The sequence below is a fragment of the Umbelopsis ramanniana genome (genome assembly GCF_025399195.1).
Source record: "Umbelopsis ramanniana AG unplaced genomic scaffold K450scaffold_16, whole genome shotgun sequence".
In the NCBI taxonomy this organism is placed as follows: domain Eukaryota; kingdom Fungi; phylum Mucoromycota; class Umbelopsidomycetes; order Umbelopsidales; family Umbelopsidaceae; genus Umbelopsis; species Umbelopsis ramanniana.
Window position 1 is genome coordinate 107 of NW_026252102.1, and position 16,528 is coordinate 16,634.

Consider the following 16,528-nt stretch of genomic DNA (forward strand, 5'->3'; position numbering starts at 1 on the left):
AAAGCTTCAGGTGGGACCGTGTGGTTCATGGTGAAAAGGTTTTTTTCGCCGTAGCTGACCTTTCAATGCATGATATAGGCCAATATTTAAATCCATATATAGTTATTTAATATTAAACAAATTAAATTATAATTTATTAATTTATTATGCAATAAATTATTTTTAAAAAATTTATTTCAAAAAATATACATTTATATTGAGGTATAATATTTTCAATAAAAATATTTAAATATTTAACAAAATACTATATGTAAAATAAATACTTAAATATTTGTAAATAGCGTGTTATTATTTAAACATTTCCGATAGGTATATTGCTATATAAATGAACTATATGTTATCTATCACGTGATTATCAAAGTTGTATATAGTCTGGGGCGCATCAACCGCCACCGAAAGGACGGCTTTACCATGAACCATCCGGGAACATCTCGACCATGAGCACTTCAAAGCACCCCAGAATCCGCTGAAGACGACCCTCTCTAATGATGGTAAAGTTTTCGGAAGCATTAACTACGGAGTAGTGGTCTTTGACCTGTCCCACATTCCGACCACTTCAGAAACTACGGAAGATGCTTTACTAGCAATCTTCAACAAATTTACGCCAGCAGCCATCCGTGGCCACAGACAGGTTGGCCCGCAAGAAAATGCCATCAAGATCCTTTTTGACCCGAGTGTTGCCACCATTCAGCGCAAAATTGCGACAGAACAAGGCATCATCATCAACAACACAGAAATCAAAGCCATCACAACTCAAAGCTGAAAAACAAACTCACCTTCGTAAAACTGAGAAACATGCGTCTCTTCCCCAGTGAAGAAGGCATTGTAAGAGTTCTCAGCCAAAGCATGGCCGTAAGGTCAAGAATGTCTCGGTATTCAAAAAGCCCGTAGGCCACGGCAAATACCACTCTTATAACGGAGAGGGGTTCATCCTTCTGGACACCACCCAGACGAATGATTCCTCATACATCGAATTAAAACCATTTATCTACATCCCGGAGTGGCAGACCACCATCCAAGCAAAATGGGACAACGCTCCCCCATCTTGTACTTACTGTAAGCAATCGGGACATACCATCCGAGATTGCCAGATCAAGCTCAACTCGGCAATGGGGATCCGAACATGCTATTTGTACCGACAAGCTGGACACACCAAAACAGATTGTCCGGTACGTTTCCAGGCAGCTCAAGGCCTTAAAAATTGTTACACCTGCCACCAGGCTGGCCATCTGAAAGCCAACTGCCCTCAGTCCAACAAGCAGGGAAGCCCTTTCCCGCAGAACGGGCCGAGTCAACCTTTTCCAAGGGTGAGAGTGAGGAAGTGTCTCAGTACACCTACCCCAACGCTCAAGACCCCAATATCATCATCTTGTCAGATGGTGAGCCAGAATCACTCCCAGCGCAGGTCAATGAACTACGAACCGCTCAAAACATAAAAAAAATTCCACATGCGATTCGGACGCCCTGGTGCCGGACCCTTCAGCACAAGATACCAACCAAAGAACGATTACACAACATTTTTGCCGGCGAACATGGCACAACGTGCACAATATGTCAAAAGGAAAATGAATCTGACAAGCACTTCCGGGGAGAATGATGAATTTCAAGAAAATGCCGCCTGAGATACGGTCGAAAGACAAAATTTGAGGAGTTTGATTCGCCGGCCAAGGTATGGCAACTACTCCTGCTGTCTGACATCCACACCAACAAGAGCGCACCCTGGCGCTTTGCCGGCATACAAACGGCAAATAAAAATGGAGGCAACTTCACCCTTCCCTCCCCATACATAAGTATATAAGATATCCCAGACAATCAGTCCTGCTATAATCATTTCAATATCCAATCAGTATTGATATTCAGTCAGCACCTTAACTCCACCTTTTATCTCCTTGACATGGATTGTAGGAATGCCATGACCGCAACGGCTTGGCATGTCACATCCTCGCATTCAGTTTAATAAAGTTCGATTTTTTTTTAAAAAAAAAAAAAAAAAAACTCCTGCTGTCTGACATTAAGAGCATCTGTACGCCCTCCGGTAAACAGACACTCTCGGTATTTGGGCTTATTTTGATATCAATATGGCAATTCCACTGGAAAAGCTGCATCGGAGACAAGAGGTGGGTTCCAGATGCATGCATCTGGGCCATACGGCGCAACAGATGGCGCTGGTCAATGCAGCTACAACTAGATGAGGAGCCTGAAATGGACCAAAATGTGCTCATAGCCATTGTAACGAGCTGGATCCCGGAATGGGAAAAGAGTTCCGAGTAACAGCCTATGCACGCAAAGATGACATAGAAGACTACCATAGATATGGCGCAACGTTACAAAGGATATACGTACCTGATGTCCCTACGCCTGTGTCGAAGCGAATCATACCGTACCATCACGGCTAAAAGCATAGCTCTCACTAGTAACTGAGGTTAAGACTCTAACTTTCCTTTTTATTAACTTCTATTTCTGTGTTTTTTCGTTTTCCGTATTCTTTGTACCTGAACATCTCAGTATCTAAACTATTTGCTTCGCAAATAGCTAAATAAACCCGAATATATATACATATATATAAAAAAAAAAAATTGGAGTTTGATTTTCTTATAACAAACAAGCTACAAGATGAACATATTTTGAAGGAAATGGGACGAGTCATGCTCGCCATTTGGATAACTCACTGGAATTGCATCAAACAACAGAGAGAATGGTCGGACCAAGCTGCTTTCAACATGTACGAACCAATCTTTCTGCCCACTAATGACCGTTTCCTCCAACCGAAGGAAAAGAAGGCATGCAGTGGATGGATAAACGATCTTGCAAACAGGAACAACTCGAAGCGCAAAGAGAAGGCATTAATTGGTGCCTAGCTCTATGGCGAGAGTAATATTTCATGGAACCCCGAAATCGTCTGTAGGATGATTCAAGTCTATATTGCATAGATAAATCATAACTTTCGTACAATATAGCAATCATAGTAGATAACAATCAACTTTTCAGTCAGTAGAAAATCAAAAAATAAAGTAACCCACCGAATACACACAAAAGACAAATTCTCCAACAAGGATTACCGTTGCTCTGTATATGTAGATGAATCCCGCATACTCCAAAGTAAGTGCTTATGATAGACTATCGAAGTCTTCACCATATGTAGGTTATATTCAGCATTTACGTACATCCGTATCGACCAGGTGGGATGACTTTTTAAGTTAATTTACTAAAGCTTCTATCAGATATCCACCTACTCCAGTGCAACTCAACCGTAGTACAATCTGAACACCGAGAAAAGAATTCTTCATAATGCAACTCACCACAGAGTAGGTCGGCTCAATGAGAGGATTAAGTAGATGCAGCATTTTAGATTCCGTTTAAACGATTAGAATTCAAATTAATATATCGTAAGTACTCTGAAACAGAGGTAGTGGTATCATAAAGCGCATCAAATTTTACTTGTCTCGCCAAAATAAGAAAGCTGACGGTAAAAAATGTGCATGCAATAAAGGCGTTCAGATTCCAAGCACTCGTAGATGTTGTGTAAAATTTACGACTTAATTAGTGACAAGTCATAATTTTACAAAACATTGAAAGAATTAGTGCATGGAATCTTCAGCTACATTTAGGTGTTTGATTGCAGCCCTTAGAAAGAAGTACTATTGAAAAAAAAAACGAGTCAGCAGATTTCGATAACAAAAGAATACTTTATCATAAAATCCAAGCAGAATTAAATTTATATGTCGAGAGTTGAGTATAGCATTAGCACGTAAGTTAATGTACTTTCAACAGCTTGCTGAAGTTGGTTATATTAACTGATAGCGAAAATGGTCTATTTTTTTGCCTGCCGATATCTGATCATGTGAAAGCATCTTGAACAAAAAGTATACGAGACTACCTAAACGAGCTATGATGAACTTGATGAAAACATGAGTGCTCACATTACGTCGTCCATTGTGTATCTAGGAATTGCAAAGAAAAAGGTTAAGATTAAGTGAGAAGAAAAATGCCACGGGCTTTCTTTCGTAATAAGTTATTGGGTTTGACAGAAAGAAAAGGGATTGGCATTCTTCTCGAGGTATCTTATATCACAGCAACTACTAGAAAGAATGAGTCTAAATTAAGTCCTCTTTGCTATGGATCATAACTATGCTTTTAGGCATAATATGAAATTGGCATCTTCATGCAATCAGTCACGTTATGTTCGAATTCTATCTTTGAAGAGCAAATCGCAACGCTCACTGAAGAAACAACCACGGAGTAGCAAATCAACCGAGCTGTTTTGGAAGGTCAGATACATCGCATAACTAAAATTGCAGCTGAGGCTAAAACGACCTGTACTTCTACATCCATCTGGTGTGGTAACGGCCGGCTGTTACCTTCTCAATGACTGGTATCACCTACGATCACCGCAAGTACTAGTTGAATTACCCCATTTCGTAAGAAATGTTATATGATACAGTAATATACTGGTTTTTGATCACCTCTGTGCAAAGTTTACCACTATTCTCTGATATGGTCATATCTGCTGGTCAGTGTTGAGCCATGAATGGTATTTTGGTAACTCAACGCAAGAAGGACAAAGGCTAAAAATGGAGGTAAATCAAGGAAACTTTTCTTTTTGCAAGTCAATTTTTTGCTCAGTAAAGAAACGGTCTAGACTGACGTTAAAGTATGCACGTATAGCCTACCGCTTGCTTTGAAAGAAATATAAAAATGAGAGTAAAGGTGCGCCAATTCGAAAAGCGCACGCAAATGTAATTTTGCTTGTAAAAATACATTCTTAGAACCCAGCAATATTCAATTCCTGCTTTCGTCAGCAGCTTTCAAGCTGAGCCGCCAAAACACAATGCACTTCCCGATGCCTGCACGTGAAATCCGGCAGACCCTCAATTTTTTCGGCGTGTTTACAGTAGCCCTAGTATATATGAACAGGTGAGCGGAGACTAAACCTCATTCGAACCGTCAACAAGAACTTTGAGGGCCTGCTTACAGTGGTTTTATTGTTGCGTAGAGTAAACATTCACCAGTCCTCCCCACTCTCTCGTACGATGCTTAAATTCTTGAACCGTGCGACACCTGTCTTGGTATGAGCATTTCTTTTTATACTTACCTCACTATATGTCTTTAACATTGGTCCCTGTTTTCTCTTCCGTCATGACATGTCAACTTTGATAGACTCGTGCATCCAGTAAGTAACATATAAACAATATGAGCATGTCCAGCCCAACCACCATATCTTCAACTTGACCGTCTTATAACTGATACTCTCCCTCTATCTTCAAGATGCCAACGTCACTCGCACCATTTCACGCGCCATTCACCAGTCACGACCTGCCTTCCAGGTCATGGCCACCAACCCTTTGAGAGCAAAGGAAGCCACCGTATGTTAAAGGCTTTATTGCCCATAAATTTATTTTCTACATTTCTAGCAGTTTCCCAACAATAACCTAAAATGTGTCATTTCCATTTTCCCAGGGCCCAATTGCTAGCAAATATCCCGTCATTGATCACGAATACGACGCTGTAGTCGTTGGCGCTGGTGGTGCTGGTCTTCGTGCTGCTTTCGGTCTTGCCGAGGCTGGCTTCAACACTGCCTGTATCACAAAGCTTTTCCCTACTCGATCGCACACTGTTGCTGCTCAGGTGAGTTCGGGTTGTTCTTGTACTTTGCTTTGCAACTTTTTCCTAATGCCGCATATTTGTAGGGTGGTGTTAATGCTGCCCTCGGTAACATGACTGAGGATGACTGGAGATGGCATATGTATGATACAGTCAAGGGTTCTGACTGGCTTGGTGACCAAGACGCCATTCATTACATGTGTCGTGAAGCCCCCAACACTGTCATTGAATTGGAGCATTATGGTGTACCTTTCTCTAGAACTGAGGAAGGCAAGATCTACCAACGTGCCTTCGGTGGTCAATCTCTCAAATATGGCAAGGGTAAGTTTCGTCTAAGCAGGCATTGCCCTCTCTCATCTTATTTGTTATTCATTTCTTAAACTTAATGCTGAACCTACGTTTTTTTTTCATGTGAATCACTCTAGGTGGCCAAGCTTATCGTTGCGCTGCCGTTGCTGATCGTACTGGCCATGCCATTCTCCACACTTTGTACGGTCAGTCTCTCCGACATAAGACCAATTACTTCATTGAATACTTTGCTCTCGATTTGATCATGGAAGATGGCGAATGCAAAGGTGTCCTTGCTCTCAACATGGAAGATGGTACCCTCCATAGATTTAGATCTCACAAGACCGTCCTTGCCACCGGTGGTTATGGGCGAGCCTACTTCTCATGTACCTCTGCCCATACCTGTACTGGTGACGGTAATGCCATGGTTGCTCGTGCTGGTCTTCCCCTTCAAGATCTTGAATTCGTTCAGTTCCATCCTACTGGTATCTACGGTGCTGGATGTTTGATTACTGAAGGCTCACGTGGTGAAGGTGGTATTTTAATCAACTCTGCTGGTGAACGCTTCATGGAACGTTATGCTCCTACTGCCAAGGATCTCGCTTCTCGTGATGTCGTCTCTCGTTCCATGACTTTGGAAATCCGCGAAGGTCGTGGTGTTGGTCCTGACAAGGATCACATCTATCTCCAACTTTCTCACTTGCCCCCTGAAGTTCTTCACGAGCGTCTTCCCGGTATCTCCGAGACTGCCGCTATCTTTGCTGGTGTTGATGTTACCAAGGAGCCCATTCCTGTTTTGCCCACTGTCCATTACAACATGGGTGGTATTCCCACCAAGTACACTGGTGAAGTCTTGACCGTTGATGAGAATGGTGCTGAAAAGACTGTCCCTGGCTTGTATGCTGCTGGTGAAGCTGGTTGTGTCTCCGTTCACGGTGCTAACCGTCTGGGAGCCAACTCTCTTCTTGATATCGTTGTCTTCGGTCGTGCTGTTGCCCACCACATTGCCGAGACTTTGGAACCTGGAACTCCATTGAAGCCTTTCGCTGTTGACGCTGGTGCCGAGAGCATTGCCAATATGGATGCTCTCCGAAACGCCAAGGGTGATAAGTCTACAGCTGAAATCCGTTTGAACATGCAAAAGGTCATGCAGAGCGATGCTGCCGTCTTCAGAACCCAATCTTCTCTCGACGAAGGTAAGTTTTGTCAAATTTAGCAGAACGTTTTAGCTCTTGGCATTGGGTCTAATCATTTTCATCGTGTTTCTCTTCGTTTTAATTTAAATCAGGTGTCGGTAGAATGGCTAAGGTCTGGGATTCATTCAAGGATGTCAAGGTTACTGACCGCGGTATGATCTGGAACACTGATCTCGTTGAAACCCTTGAGCTTCAAAACTTGTTGACCTGCGCTTCCCAAACTATTAATGCTGCTGCTGCTCGTAAGGAATCTCGAGGTGCTCACGCACGTGAGGACTTCAAGGATCGTGATGATGTCAACTGGATGAAGCATACTCTCTCTTGGCAAGACCAGGAATCCGGTGAGGTCAAGCTCGCCTACCGTAAGGTCACCGACACTACTCTTGACGAGAACGAATGCAAGCCCGTCCCACCATTTGCTCGTGTCTACTAAGTATCCCTCATCAATTGACTTAGAGGTCCCCACTTCCTTTTAAAATCCATTTTCTGTCTTGCCTTTTTTTTTTGCTCGCTTTTTTCTTTCCACAAAGGAAGAATAAAAAAGAAACCTAAAAATCGATAATTTCTAGAGCTTGCTTTAATTTTGTCTATGAAATACAGAGTTGACGAAACGCAGCGCGCGGCTAATTCAGACGGACCTGTCTGACAAACAGATCGTTATCCATTTTCTTTCATACAAACATACGACATGCTGATAAAAGTCAAGGTACAGTGCAATTGCTTTCTCTGTTGATCTAGGGGCACATTTCGCATTGCTAGATATCGTGCGTTTCACTCCTGTGTAAATCCATGACGATATGGGAGGGTCAGTCGCCAACATTATCGTCACCATTCCATCTAGAGTGACTTTGCCACCGCCCATTTGGCCAACATGACCTCATATATTCAAGCATTTCATATGACTAATAGCTTTTTTATATAATGCTACGAAAAGACTCTCACAGGCAAGGAGGTAAGACACTCACCATCATTGTACTAATATGTCACGGCGTTAATTCATCATTGCTTTGTTTCCTCTCGTAGATCGAAATTGATATCGAGCCCAATGATAAGATCACCAGAATCAAGGAGAGAGTTGAAGAGAAGGAAGGTATCCCACCACAACAACAGAGATTGATTTTTGGAGGCAAGCAAATGTAAGACGAAAGGATAATACACTTAATGGCCGCCTTTGTTACTTTGACTTACCAATCTTGTGTAGGTCCGATGAGAAAACAGCCAACGAGTACAACATTGTCGGTGGCTCAGTGCTTCATTTGGTTCTTGCACTTAGAGGAGGTCAATAATAGTATTGTTGGAATGGTTGCTGCTTTACAATGTATTCTCTCTGCTCTTTATTATATCTCTCTGTTGTATGTCTCCTAAATGAAATGAAAGATATCCTTTTCCTTGGACATGTTCCCTTTACTTTTGAATTTAATGGTCTGTTATGACTGAACTCAATTCAAGCAGATAGCAATGCTCTCTAACAGCAAGCAACGCATCGTGTTCAAGACTGCCCAAAATGGCATTGCCTTAAACAGACAGTATCAAAAGTGTAAAAGTGTATGTTTATATGAGATCTTAAGGCTGTTAGGCGATTGAGATCAACTATGAAACTAAATTGACGTGATATATGACGGGTTGAGAATGGAAAATCCAATGAATAAAAGGATAGAGGAAACAAAAAGACAAACAAAACTGTACAGTTATTTTTTGTGCGAAGAATTCAAACATATATCTATAGAATGACAGGCAGAAAGGAATGCCTTTTAAAAAGTAGACGCAGAAACAGGCTGTATGAGACCACCTTCTCCTCCGTCCCTGAAAATCATCTCCAGCAATTCTCTTTCCTCTTCGATTTCGTGTCTTTCCAGATCACGTACTTTGATATCACCCAAACCAACTTGATATGCGTAGAGGTACTCTTCCACTGGACCCTGTCGACGGTCCCAGCCCAAAGCAATTGCGCTAGACACCATGCGTAAAGCATAGTCTTCTCGCAATGCCTTAGTATTGACCATTCGTTCGAAATCCGTAACAGCATCGTAGATAGCGTGTTCCAAGCCTTGATTGAGTATGTCTACATTGGGCTCCAAAGCATTGAATAGATAGGCATTATAGGCATCTCCAGTATCAACCACTGTAAGACCGGAATCATCTTTGGTGATTCCAGCTTTGCCTGCTCCGGTCATCAAGAAATTTGGTGGGCGATCAATCAGGAACTCCTTGAGGCCACCTACACCAGAGGAGATCACACCAGCACCAAACAGAAGACCTTCAGCAGCCACCAATCCGAAACTCTCTGTCAGACTTGGTACAAACACAAAGTCAGCGGCAGCTCGGAAGAACACAGACCATTGTCGCTGTTCCTTGGCTTCAGAAATGACCACAACGTTGTTAGGGTAACGTGTTTGCAATTGCTCGACCCATTCCAGCGGATAGTTATTACGCTGGCCAATGACAACAAACTTTGCGTTATATTGTACAAAGTACTCGGCGGCTTTCTGGAAAAATTCGAGGCCCTTGTTATACTGGAATCGACCAATAAAGAGCACCACAGGGCGTTTTAAATCATCCTCGTGGAGCAGTCCACGTCGAACCAAAAACCGCTTTGCTCGATCTTTGGCAGTGGTAACAAAATCATTTGGCTCATCCGATATGGTCCATTTTCGAGCAAGTGACTTAGTCATCATGGGTTGCTGATCGATGTAGAGCTCATCAGAGTGGGTGGGAGAAGGGATGGTGCCGGCACCATTGTCTATCATATCCAGGGCGTAGGGCGGGAATGAACATTTCCGAGTGGTCAACTTCTTACTTGTGAAAGGATTCAAGGTGGTGAAATCAACACCATTGCTGACACCAAAGAAATGGTGCTTCTGAGCCTTCCGCAAAAGACTATCCATTACCAGTTCCTTGAGATAAAAGTCCAAACGTCCTTCTACAATCTCTTTTGCCATACTCTTGCTCACAATCGTTACAACATCGGCACTATCAATAGCAAGACTTGACATGAACATGCGATGGCCATGCATGTAGTTTTGCATTTCTGACAAAGCCTCATCCACATCACGATTTCCAATAAATTTGCCTACATTCTTGATGGTGTTGGTGTACTGTAGTTCATCAAGGTAGTCGTGCATTGTATACACAATGGATGGTGGCTTCGGACCCATTTCTTCCAGCTCAATGGATTCACGAAGATGTTTTGCCACATATGCGTTGGTAGCACCATGCAAATGCACGACGTCGACCCGATTATGCCGAGTTACAGGTGCGAATAAAGATTGCTCTTCGCTATTGACTTGATGGGCCAGGAATGTAGCTACAGCTTTACAAAAGTATTGATCCTTCCATTCTTGAGGTAATCCATTGGGAGAAGAGTAAATATTGAGAACATTTTTTACTCGAAAGGCACGGTTAAAAGGCGACTTGTTGCCAGGGCCAATGAGGTATACTGGTACGACCTGAGATGGTGGGTTCGGTGGCATTTCCGTGGTGGCATTGGTGCTTTCAGGGTTATCGCCATACACAAAATCCAGTTTAGAAACCCGGAATTCCACAGGCATTAAGCGACCATTTTTATCTCGAATGTCCATAGTAAGGTCAGTCACCTTGGTGATTTCGTGCTTGTTCTTCAAGTATGAGTAATATGGCATAACGACAGAAACGTCGACACGATTCGTTTGTTGCTGGGCAGTGGCAAGTGCTGTCAAGACCATGCCCATCCCACCCATAGAAGCCGGACCAAACTCCTTTGTAACATGATAGACGGTTGTTCCTCTCTCCAATTTGAGCTGACTTCTCGTATCCAAATGTTTGTAAGGTACAGATGGGAATTTTCGTAGCGCTGAGGGTTTACGGTGGTACCCAAATTAAAAATACATACAAAAATGAAGTGGAGTGGAAAGGTTAGGTTACGCAACATGGTTTCCTTTTATCTTAATTTAGGATAATTTAACAGTGGGACTTACCGATAGAAATTGGAGCGGGCTGATCATGAAGTAGCGCATATCCAACCACGACAATAGCCAACTCGACAAAGGCAAACAACAGGAGCAAAAGTATCAGATAATGCCACCACTTCCAGCGCCGATCTGACTTTGATGAATGGTAAGACATTCCACCCTTTATGGACGGCCGTTTCGTTGGCCCGTTATGGAGAATGGTTTGTGTTAAAGATCCACGACGGAAAGAATGGCCGTAGTCAGCACTTGGTATAAAGATAGGGGACGCAGAAGGCATGCGTTGTGAGAGTTATAGGACGTAGTAATGAGAAAGAATGGAAGGACTGAGGGGAAAGAAATGGGATGAGAGGTCAAAGGAAAGGAGCCCGTTTCAACGCACGCTAGTAGGGAAAGGGACTTCCTATTTGAACGGCCGAGTTTCAAAAAAAAAAAAAAAATTAGAGGCAGACAGAAATCTTTTTTTGGGTTACAAGCAGTCCGCGCACTGTCTCTCAGCATGGCTTTGCCGCAAAAGATCCAACGACAATTCTCGCCTGAAGAGATTCAGTTCATTGCAGGCAATGAATTCATCTCCATCATTCCTAATTTCACTCTAGACAAAATGGAATTCATCCAGGTACCCTTGCTGATGTCCACTTTGCTCCTCCGTTACGCGTAGCATTCATACTATCCTCATATGTAGACGTCCTATGGCCCGTTTATGCCGCCTTTGCAAGCCCAGGTACCACTATGGCTTGCAGTTGCTCTCAAAAAAAATAGAAAATGCTCAATTGTCCCGCCCAACTGGTTCACGAAAGGTAAACATCGTCCGCATGCTAATAATTGGCGGCGTTGGTAAATGGCAATACATGGGTTTCTAACTCCATATTTAATATAGACAATCTACAGGCATTATTGCAAAATGAGGAAGACCACGACGAGTTTGCAAAAGTCCCGTTTCACTATATGGAAATAGCCCACATGTTAATTGAAGTGTAAGACTTCGTTCTACTTGCCTATTGGCCTGCCGTTATAGTAATACATCTAACGTATATTTATACCCGGTACGTATGACAGAGCGCCCGATGAAATACCTGATATTGAACACATTCGAAAGCTATTGAAAGATATTCGGGAGTGTCGACAAAGGAAGACGCGAGATTTGCTAGGCAAAGTGGACGGGACCCGACTCGAGGTAATTGTCCCCGCTCTACCCCGTCGCCGTTTTCTTTATTACCGACTGACGTTCTATGTTTTCTAAAGCTGCACAATATGTCTCGGATGGAGCTCAACGAAATACGTCCGCTGTTCTCGGCTGCCTTCAATGAAATGACCAAACTCCAATTTTTAGATAACCAGGATGAAGTTATGGAATGAATGGGGGGTTCGACTCATCAATGTAACATAGTCACACTGCTGATCATCTCAAGCTGCTATATCGTCATACTTGTAAACAATTTATTTAGGTCTCTACAGTACAAAAAGCATACACTCTGAGATTTGGCCAAGATGGGGGCTTTAAATTTGCGGCACAGTATACTTATAATAAAACAACAGCATTAATTTCTTTGGTAAGATGGGGATTGAGTTAAGTTGGGTTATGCTATGATTGTATGTAAAGGCGGCATTTGTTATTTAAATGCATCTTGGAAGTACGCTGAAGGGTAGTATAGGTTTCGTATTCTCAAGCTCTAGTGCGTACCATAGGCATTCTTTAGCCCTGGGGAACCGATCCATCTTGTGATTTAATTCACCCAGATAATACCTAAACGTAGCGGAGAGATTAATAAAAAGAAAATATGATCCATAGGAGACTCTTCCCCAAGTGTACACTCACCAAGCTTCAGCACTATCCCATCCATTGCCCTTGGTCAGACGATCCAATAGCCCTTCAGCAGCTTCATACTCTCCAGAATCAAAATAAATGCGAGCAAGCCAGAGTCGGCCACCAGCATCATAAGGGTTGACAACGAGAGCTTTTTGGAAAGCAGCAATGGCATCTTCGGTTCGGTTCTGGGCCATTCGCAACCGACCAAGCACAACCCAGACTAGAGGGTTATTGGATGGATCATTTCCTTCCGCTTCTTCAATGGCTTTCCGCGCTTCCTCTAGTTTATCAAGTTTGATAAAGGCAAGAGCAGAGAGTAACCACAGATTAGAAAGTGCATGAGTCGACCGCTGGTATCGAAGCTTTGTTCGGGTAGTAGCATGGAGGACAGGTTCAGTCGGTTGGAAAATGGACCGAATGCTAGTTTTAGTGCCAATGGATGGCGTAGGGCTATGGATCGAACGGTAGTCAGCCGTTAAATGTTCGCTTGATTTGACGCCGTTGACTCCAACTACAAATGCATGAGTTTTTAACCAGAAAGTTCCATTTATAGAGAATTTTTCCTAATTGACCATACTTACCGGAACTATCGTTTGTCAAGGTTCCTTCTTTGCTACTATTCAAATAGTTGTTCTCTGGCTTCTTTGATTTTTTGCCCCGACTGCCAAACACGTGAAGATGACGGCGATGAGAGCTCTTGCTTCGCTGAACTTCACCATCCGTGAGATGTTTTTCGTTTTCTCCTTCGCTCAACGTAGTAGGTACATTCAAGGTGGAGGAGGTACCATTGCGTCGAACATCCGAGCCACTTGGGTTAGTGGAAATAGATGAAGAGGACAAGGAAAGTCCTCCCCGAACATTGACGTCGTCTTGTGATCGTGAAACATTGATGGAGGAAGCAGCACGAGGGACTCCCAATGCACCGCTACTTGCACTTCTTCGACGAGTACGTGGGAGGTCTGACATGGCGCTGATGGAGCCAGTCATTCCATTGGTTCTTCTCGATGAAAAGTCGCTATAATCATTGTACGCTGCAACGGCAGGGTCAATGGTAGAGACCTTGCCGTAAAGGGCAAAAAGACTTTCGTGACTCTCAAGGGCTACTTCGATATGACCAGCTGCAGCCTGCAGAACTGCACCAGTCGTTTGGAACGCCAGCATTTGCTCACCCTCTTCGTGAGTAAAATAATTTCGTGGAGAAATGCTGTTTGCAGCATCACCATTTCCATTTTGCTCACGTTCAATGTCTGTTTCCCTCATGCCGAGCTCGAAAGACTGGATAGCTTGCTGCAAATTACCGGCTGAAGGACAAGATGAAAGCAGTGTCAGCAAGTGCCACGAAGGTGTATAAGTGGAATTGATTCGCAGTGCCTGAGAGACACTGGCGATGGCATGGCTGATATCGCGAACTTCAGCTTGTTGAAGAGCAAGTTGATAGTGTGTTTCCCAAGCTGTGGGATCAATTTCAATGGAATGGTTCAAGTGGAACAGCGCTGTATCATGATATTTTGGACGCACTTCAGGGTCGTGAGCTAAAATGAAAGAGAAAATGCGTCAGATCCACATCTTTCAACATCCATCTCTGTCAACTGAAATAAGAGACAAACTTACTCTGACTAGCCAGTAGGCAATACGAAGTGCCCACCATGCGAGATACTTGAGCACAGATAGCAGGGTGTGATACGACAGTAACGGTCGTGGAACGTTTCAACACTTTGTGGAGTAGCTCTGCAACTTCAACGGCTTCAACACCTTGATCCAGTTCTTTACAGAACATTCGAACCGCTTCAATCAAGCATAGAAGGATATCCAAGTCATTTTCTTGTTCACCCTTGTGCTTGGAAGCAATCGTCTTCTCGTCCTTGGCCCGATCGGAATTGAATTGCAGTGCTTCGTTTTCAACACCAGATGTACCCAACATTTCGTCCAGGATCTCTCCCACATGTGTGTCCGCTATGATAGGGACGGGCATAGCTCTTCCATCTGCGTAGGTAACAAGCGCTTCTCCGTTACGCCGGGATTCATCTTGTGCTTGTGTGCTGAGACCAATCAACCGCAGGTACGATTGAAGTGCATGCTTGGCTTCATCGTATTCTCCAAGTCGAACCAACGCGATAAAGAGGTGTCGAACAATGACGGGTGAGTTGAAAGTCTTTTGAATCGCTCTATACAAGGTTTCCACAAGGCCACGAAGCTCAGTGGAGGTAACAGCATCACCCATTAAGTTTAGATCATGGACCAACTGGTTGACAAACTCGATGACTTGACCATTGGACTGTCCGGCTTTTGGGAAAGCTGTTACAGCATATAGCTTATCTTCATATGATTTATGAAGTTGTGCTATTTCAATGAAGAAGAGCGAAGGCGTTTGGTAGTTACTGATGTGTGAGACACTAGCAATATAATCGTAAATAAGATGGTTTTGGTTGGATCAAAATATGGCGCTGTTCCCGGAATTAGCTCGTGCTTACCTGTTAACTTCTACAGTGACAATTGAAGACGGGATATACTTCCCCTGGACGTATACAGAAGAAAGGTATCTTGTAAAGTATCTTAGGATGACTAGGCGTTTCCTAATGCGCCACATAGGGCTCCATGAAGCAGACTGTCTATAGTATTCGCGGAAAAGACCAAGAGTACCCGCCACATCGTCTTTGCTGGAAAATACGATGCATTGGGAAATCAGAAAACGTGAAATCACTTCTGTGGGGAAAATTTGGTCATCACAGAATTTTACTTACTGGTGGCCTAGTTTCAATAATGACCCACGATACAATGAGGTTTCGACCCAGTGTGCCAGCTCGTTACCGCGTTCTGCTGGATGTTGTTGGATGATAGGCAGAATACTCTCATAAGCTTGCAATGCTCCTTCAACATCATCGGACCGCTCTAAGCAGAGGCCTATTTCCAAAAGAGGTGACATTTAGTCTTAGTCAATTGTAGTCGAAACAAAAAGAGGTAAAGTTCGTGTTACCTTTAATAGTGCGAGCTTGGACAAGTAAGACCAGCGCATAACCAGATTCAACATCTTCCGGCCTAAAAGCGACTTGCTTCAGCGTATTTAAAGCCTTCGAGTAGTCGCCAATCTCATGTAGCGTTCTTGCTAAAATCACGGCGGCAAACTGTATAGAAAAAAAAAAAAGAAAGTCCAACTTGTGAGTACAAAGAGACTGCAGGAAAGTTAACCTTTTGAACACCAAACTTTCATATGACATACATTGCTCTGAGATGATTCGGATCCGTTTTTAGACTGCGAGGCTCTAACGAGTTGTTCGCGGGCATAGTTGACGCTGCTTCTATCAACAGTTGGAGGAAAGGCAAGGTGCTCTGGGCCGTCGTTGTTATAAAGGTCGAAAGGCTCTTTGATCTTTTCTAGCACCTGTGTCAAAGCGTGTTCGGCCAATATTGTCTGTTCCAAAACTAATAAAAACGGTTGTTATGAGTATGGGCTAACATCGAGTGTAATCGGCGAGAAAGCAAGGGAGTGCCAAATTACCGGTGCCATCAGGATTGTGCTTCTTATAACGTCTTGCTAATTCAGGAAGAGCATTCCAGTTGCCTTTGCAGCGGGCACTGTCAATTTCCTTTGCAATTTGAATAGCCTTGGCTGAAGTCATCAAGGCAGGCTTAAGAAAAGAGAGAGCACAGACAGTGGAAAGAGAGCAGGGAACGGAGACACAACGGCGGGA

The 16,528-nt window shown here is 43.3% G+C and overlaps 7 protein-coding genes across 7 annotated transcripts; 4 read left to right on the forward strand and 3 right to left on the reverse strand.

Annotated features, from left to right (window-relative positions):
- The first annotated feature begins 376 nt into the window (after positions 1-376).
- K450DRAFT_233185 (uncharacterized protein) lies at positions 377-979 on the forward strand. The gene is made up of 2 exons (XM_051587711.1): positions 377-700; positions 777-979. Exons 1-2 carry the CDS (start codon positions 648-650, stop codon positions 889-891), a joined length of 168 nt encoding a protein of 55 aa, XP_051446124.1. The 5' UTR covers positions 377-647; the 3' UTR covers positions 892-979.
- On the forward strand, positions 934-1,495 carry K450DRAFT_233186 (uncharacterized protein). Its single transcript, XM_051587712.1, has one exon. It carries the CDS (start codon positions 1,110-1,112, stop codon positions 1,434-1,436), a length of 327 nt encoding a protein of 108 aa, XP_051446125.1. The 5' UTR covers positions 934-1,109; the 3' UTR covers positions 1,437-1,495.
- A 150-nt stretch (positions 1,496-1,645) lies between these two features.
- K450DRAFT_233189 (uncharacterized protein) lies at positions 1,646-2,412 on the reverse strand (the record flags this gene model as incomplete). The annotated part of the gene is made up of 2 exons (XM_051587713.1): positions 1,997-2,412; positions 1,646-1,682 (listed from the first exon to the last, which is right to left on the reverse strand). Coding segments are annotated over exons 1-2 (269 nt in total), but the record flags the coding sequence as incomplete, so codon positions are not given.
- A 2,536-nt stretch (positions 2,413-4,948) lies between these two features.
- K450DRAFT_233192 (uncharacterized protein) lies at positions 4,949-7,648 on the forward strand. Its single transcript, XM_051587714.1, has 7 exons — positions 4,949-5,066; positions 5,158-5,170; positions 5,266-5,363; positions 5,458-5,625; positions 5,688-5,922; positions 6,027-7,085; positions 7,178-7,648. Exons 1-7 carry the CDS (start codon positions 5,031-5,033, stop codon positions 7,516-7,518), a joined length of 1,950 nt encoding a protein of 649 aa, XP_051446127.1. The 5' UTR covers positions 4,949-5,030; the 3' UTR covers positions 7,519-7,648.
- Positions 7,649-8,616: 968 nt separating this feature from the next.
- On the reverse strand, positions 8,617-11,445 carry K450DRAFT_233204 (uncharacterized protein). The gene is made up of 2 exons (XM_051587715.1): positions 11,039-11,445; positions 8,617-10,914 (listed from the first exon to the last, which is right to left on the reverse strand). The coding sequence occupies exons 1-2, from the start codon at positions 11,307-11,309 to the stop codon at positions 8,837-8,839; spliced, it is 2,349 nt and encodes a 782-aa protein (XP_051446128.1). The 5' UTR covers positions 11,310-11,445; the 3' UTR covers positions 8,617-8,836.
- Positions 11,446-11,515: 70 nt separating this feature from the next.
- K450DRAFT_233208 (uncharacterized protein) lies at positions 11,516-12,616 on the forward strand. Its single transcript, XM_051587716.1, has 5 exons — positions 11,516-11,648; positions 11,715-11,829; positions 11,910-12,006; positions 12,089-12,206; positions 12,275-12,616. Exons 1-5 carry the CDS (start codon positions 11,529-11,531, stop codon positions 12,386-12,388), a joined length of 564 nt encoding a protein of 187 aa, XP_051446129.1. The 5' UTR covers positions 11,516-11,528; the 3' UTR covers positions 12,389-12,616.
- On the reverse strand, positions 12,240-16,527 carry K450DRAFT_233212 (uncharacterized protein). Its single transcript, XM_051587717.1, has 9 exons — positions 16,336-16,527; positions 16,057-16,259; positions 15,814-15,961; positions 15,581-15,740; positions 15,311-15,496; positions 14,451-15,232; positions 13,421-14,371; positions 12,849-13,350; positions 12,240-12,776 (listed from the first exon to the last, which is right to left on the reverse strand). The coding sequence occupies exons 1-9, from the start codon at positions 16,454-16,456 to the stop codon at positions 12,647-12,649; spliced, it is 3,183 nt and encodes a 1,060-aa protein (XP_051446130.1). The 5' UTR covers positions 16,457-16,527; the 3' UTR covers positions 12,240-12,646.
- Position 16,528: the final 1 nt, after the last annotated feature.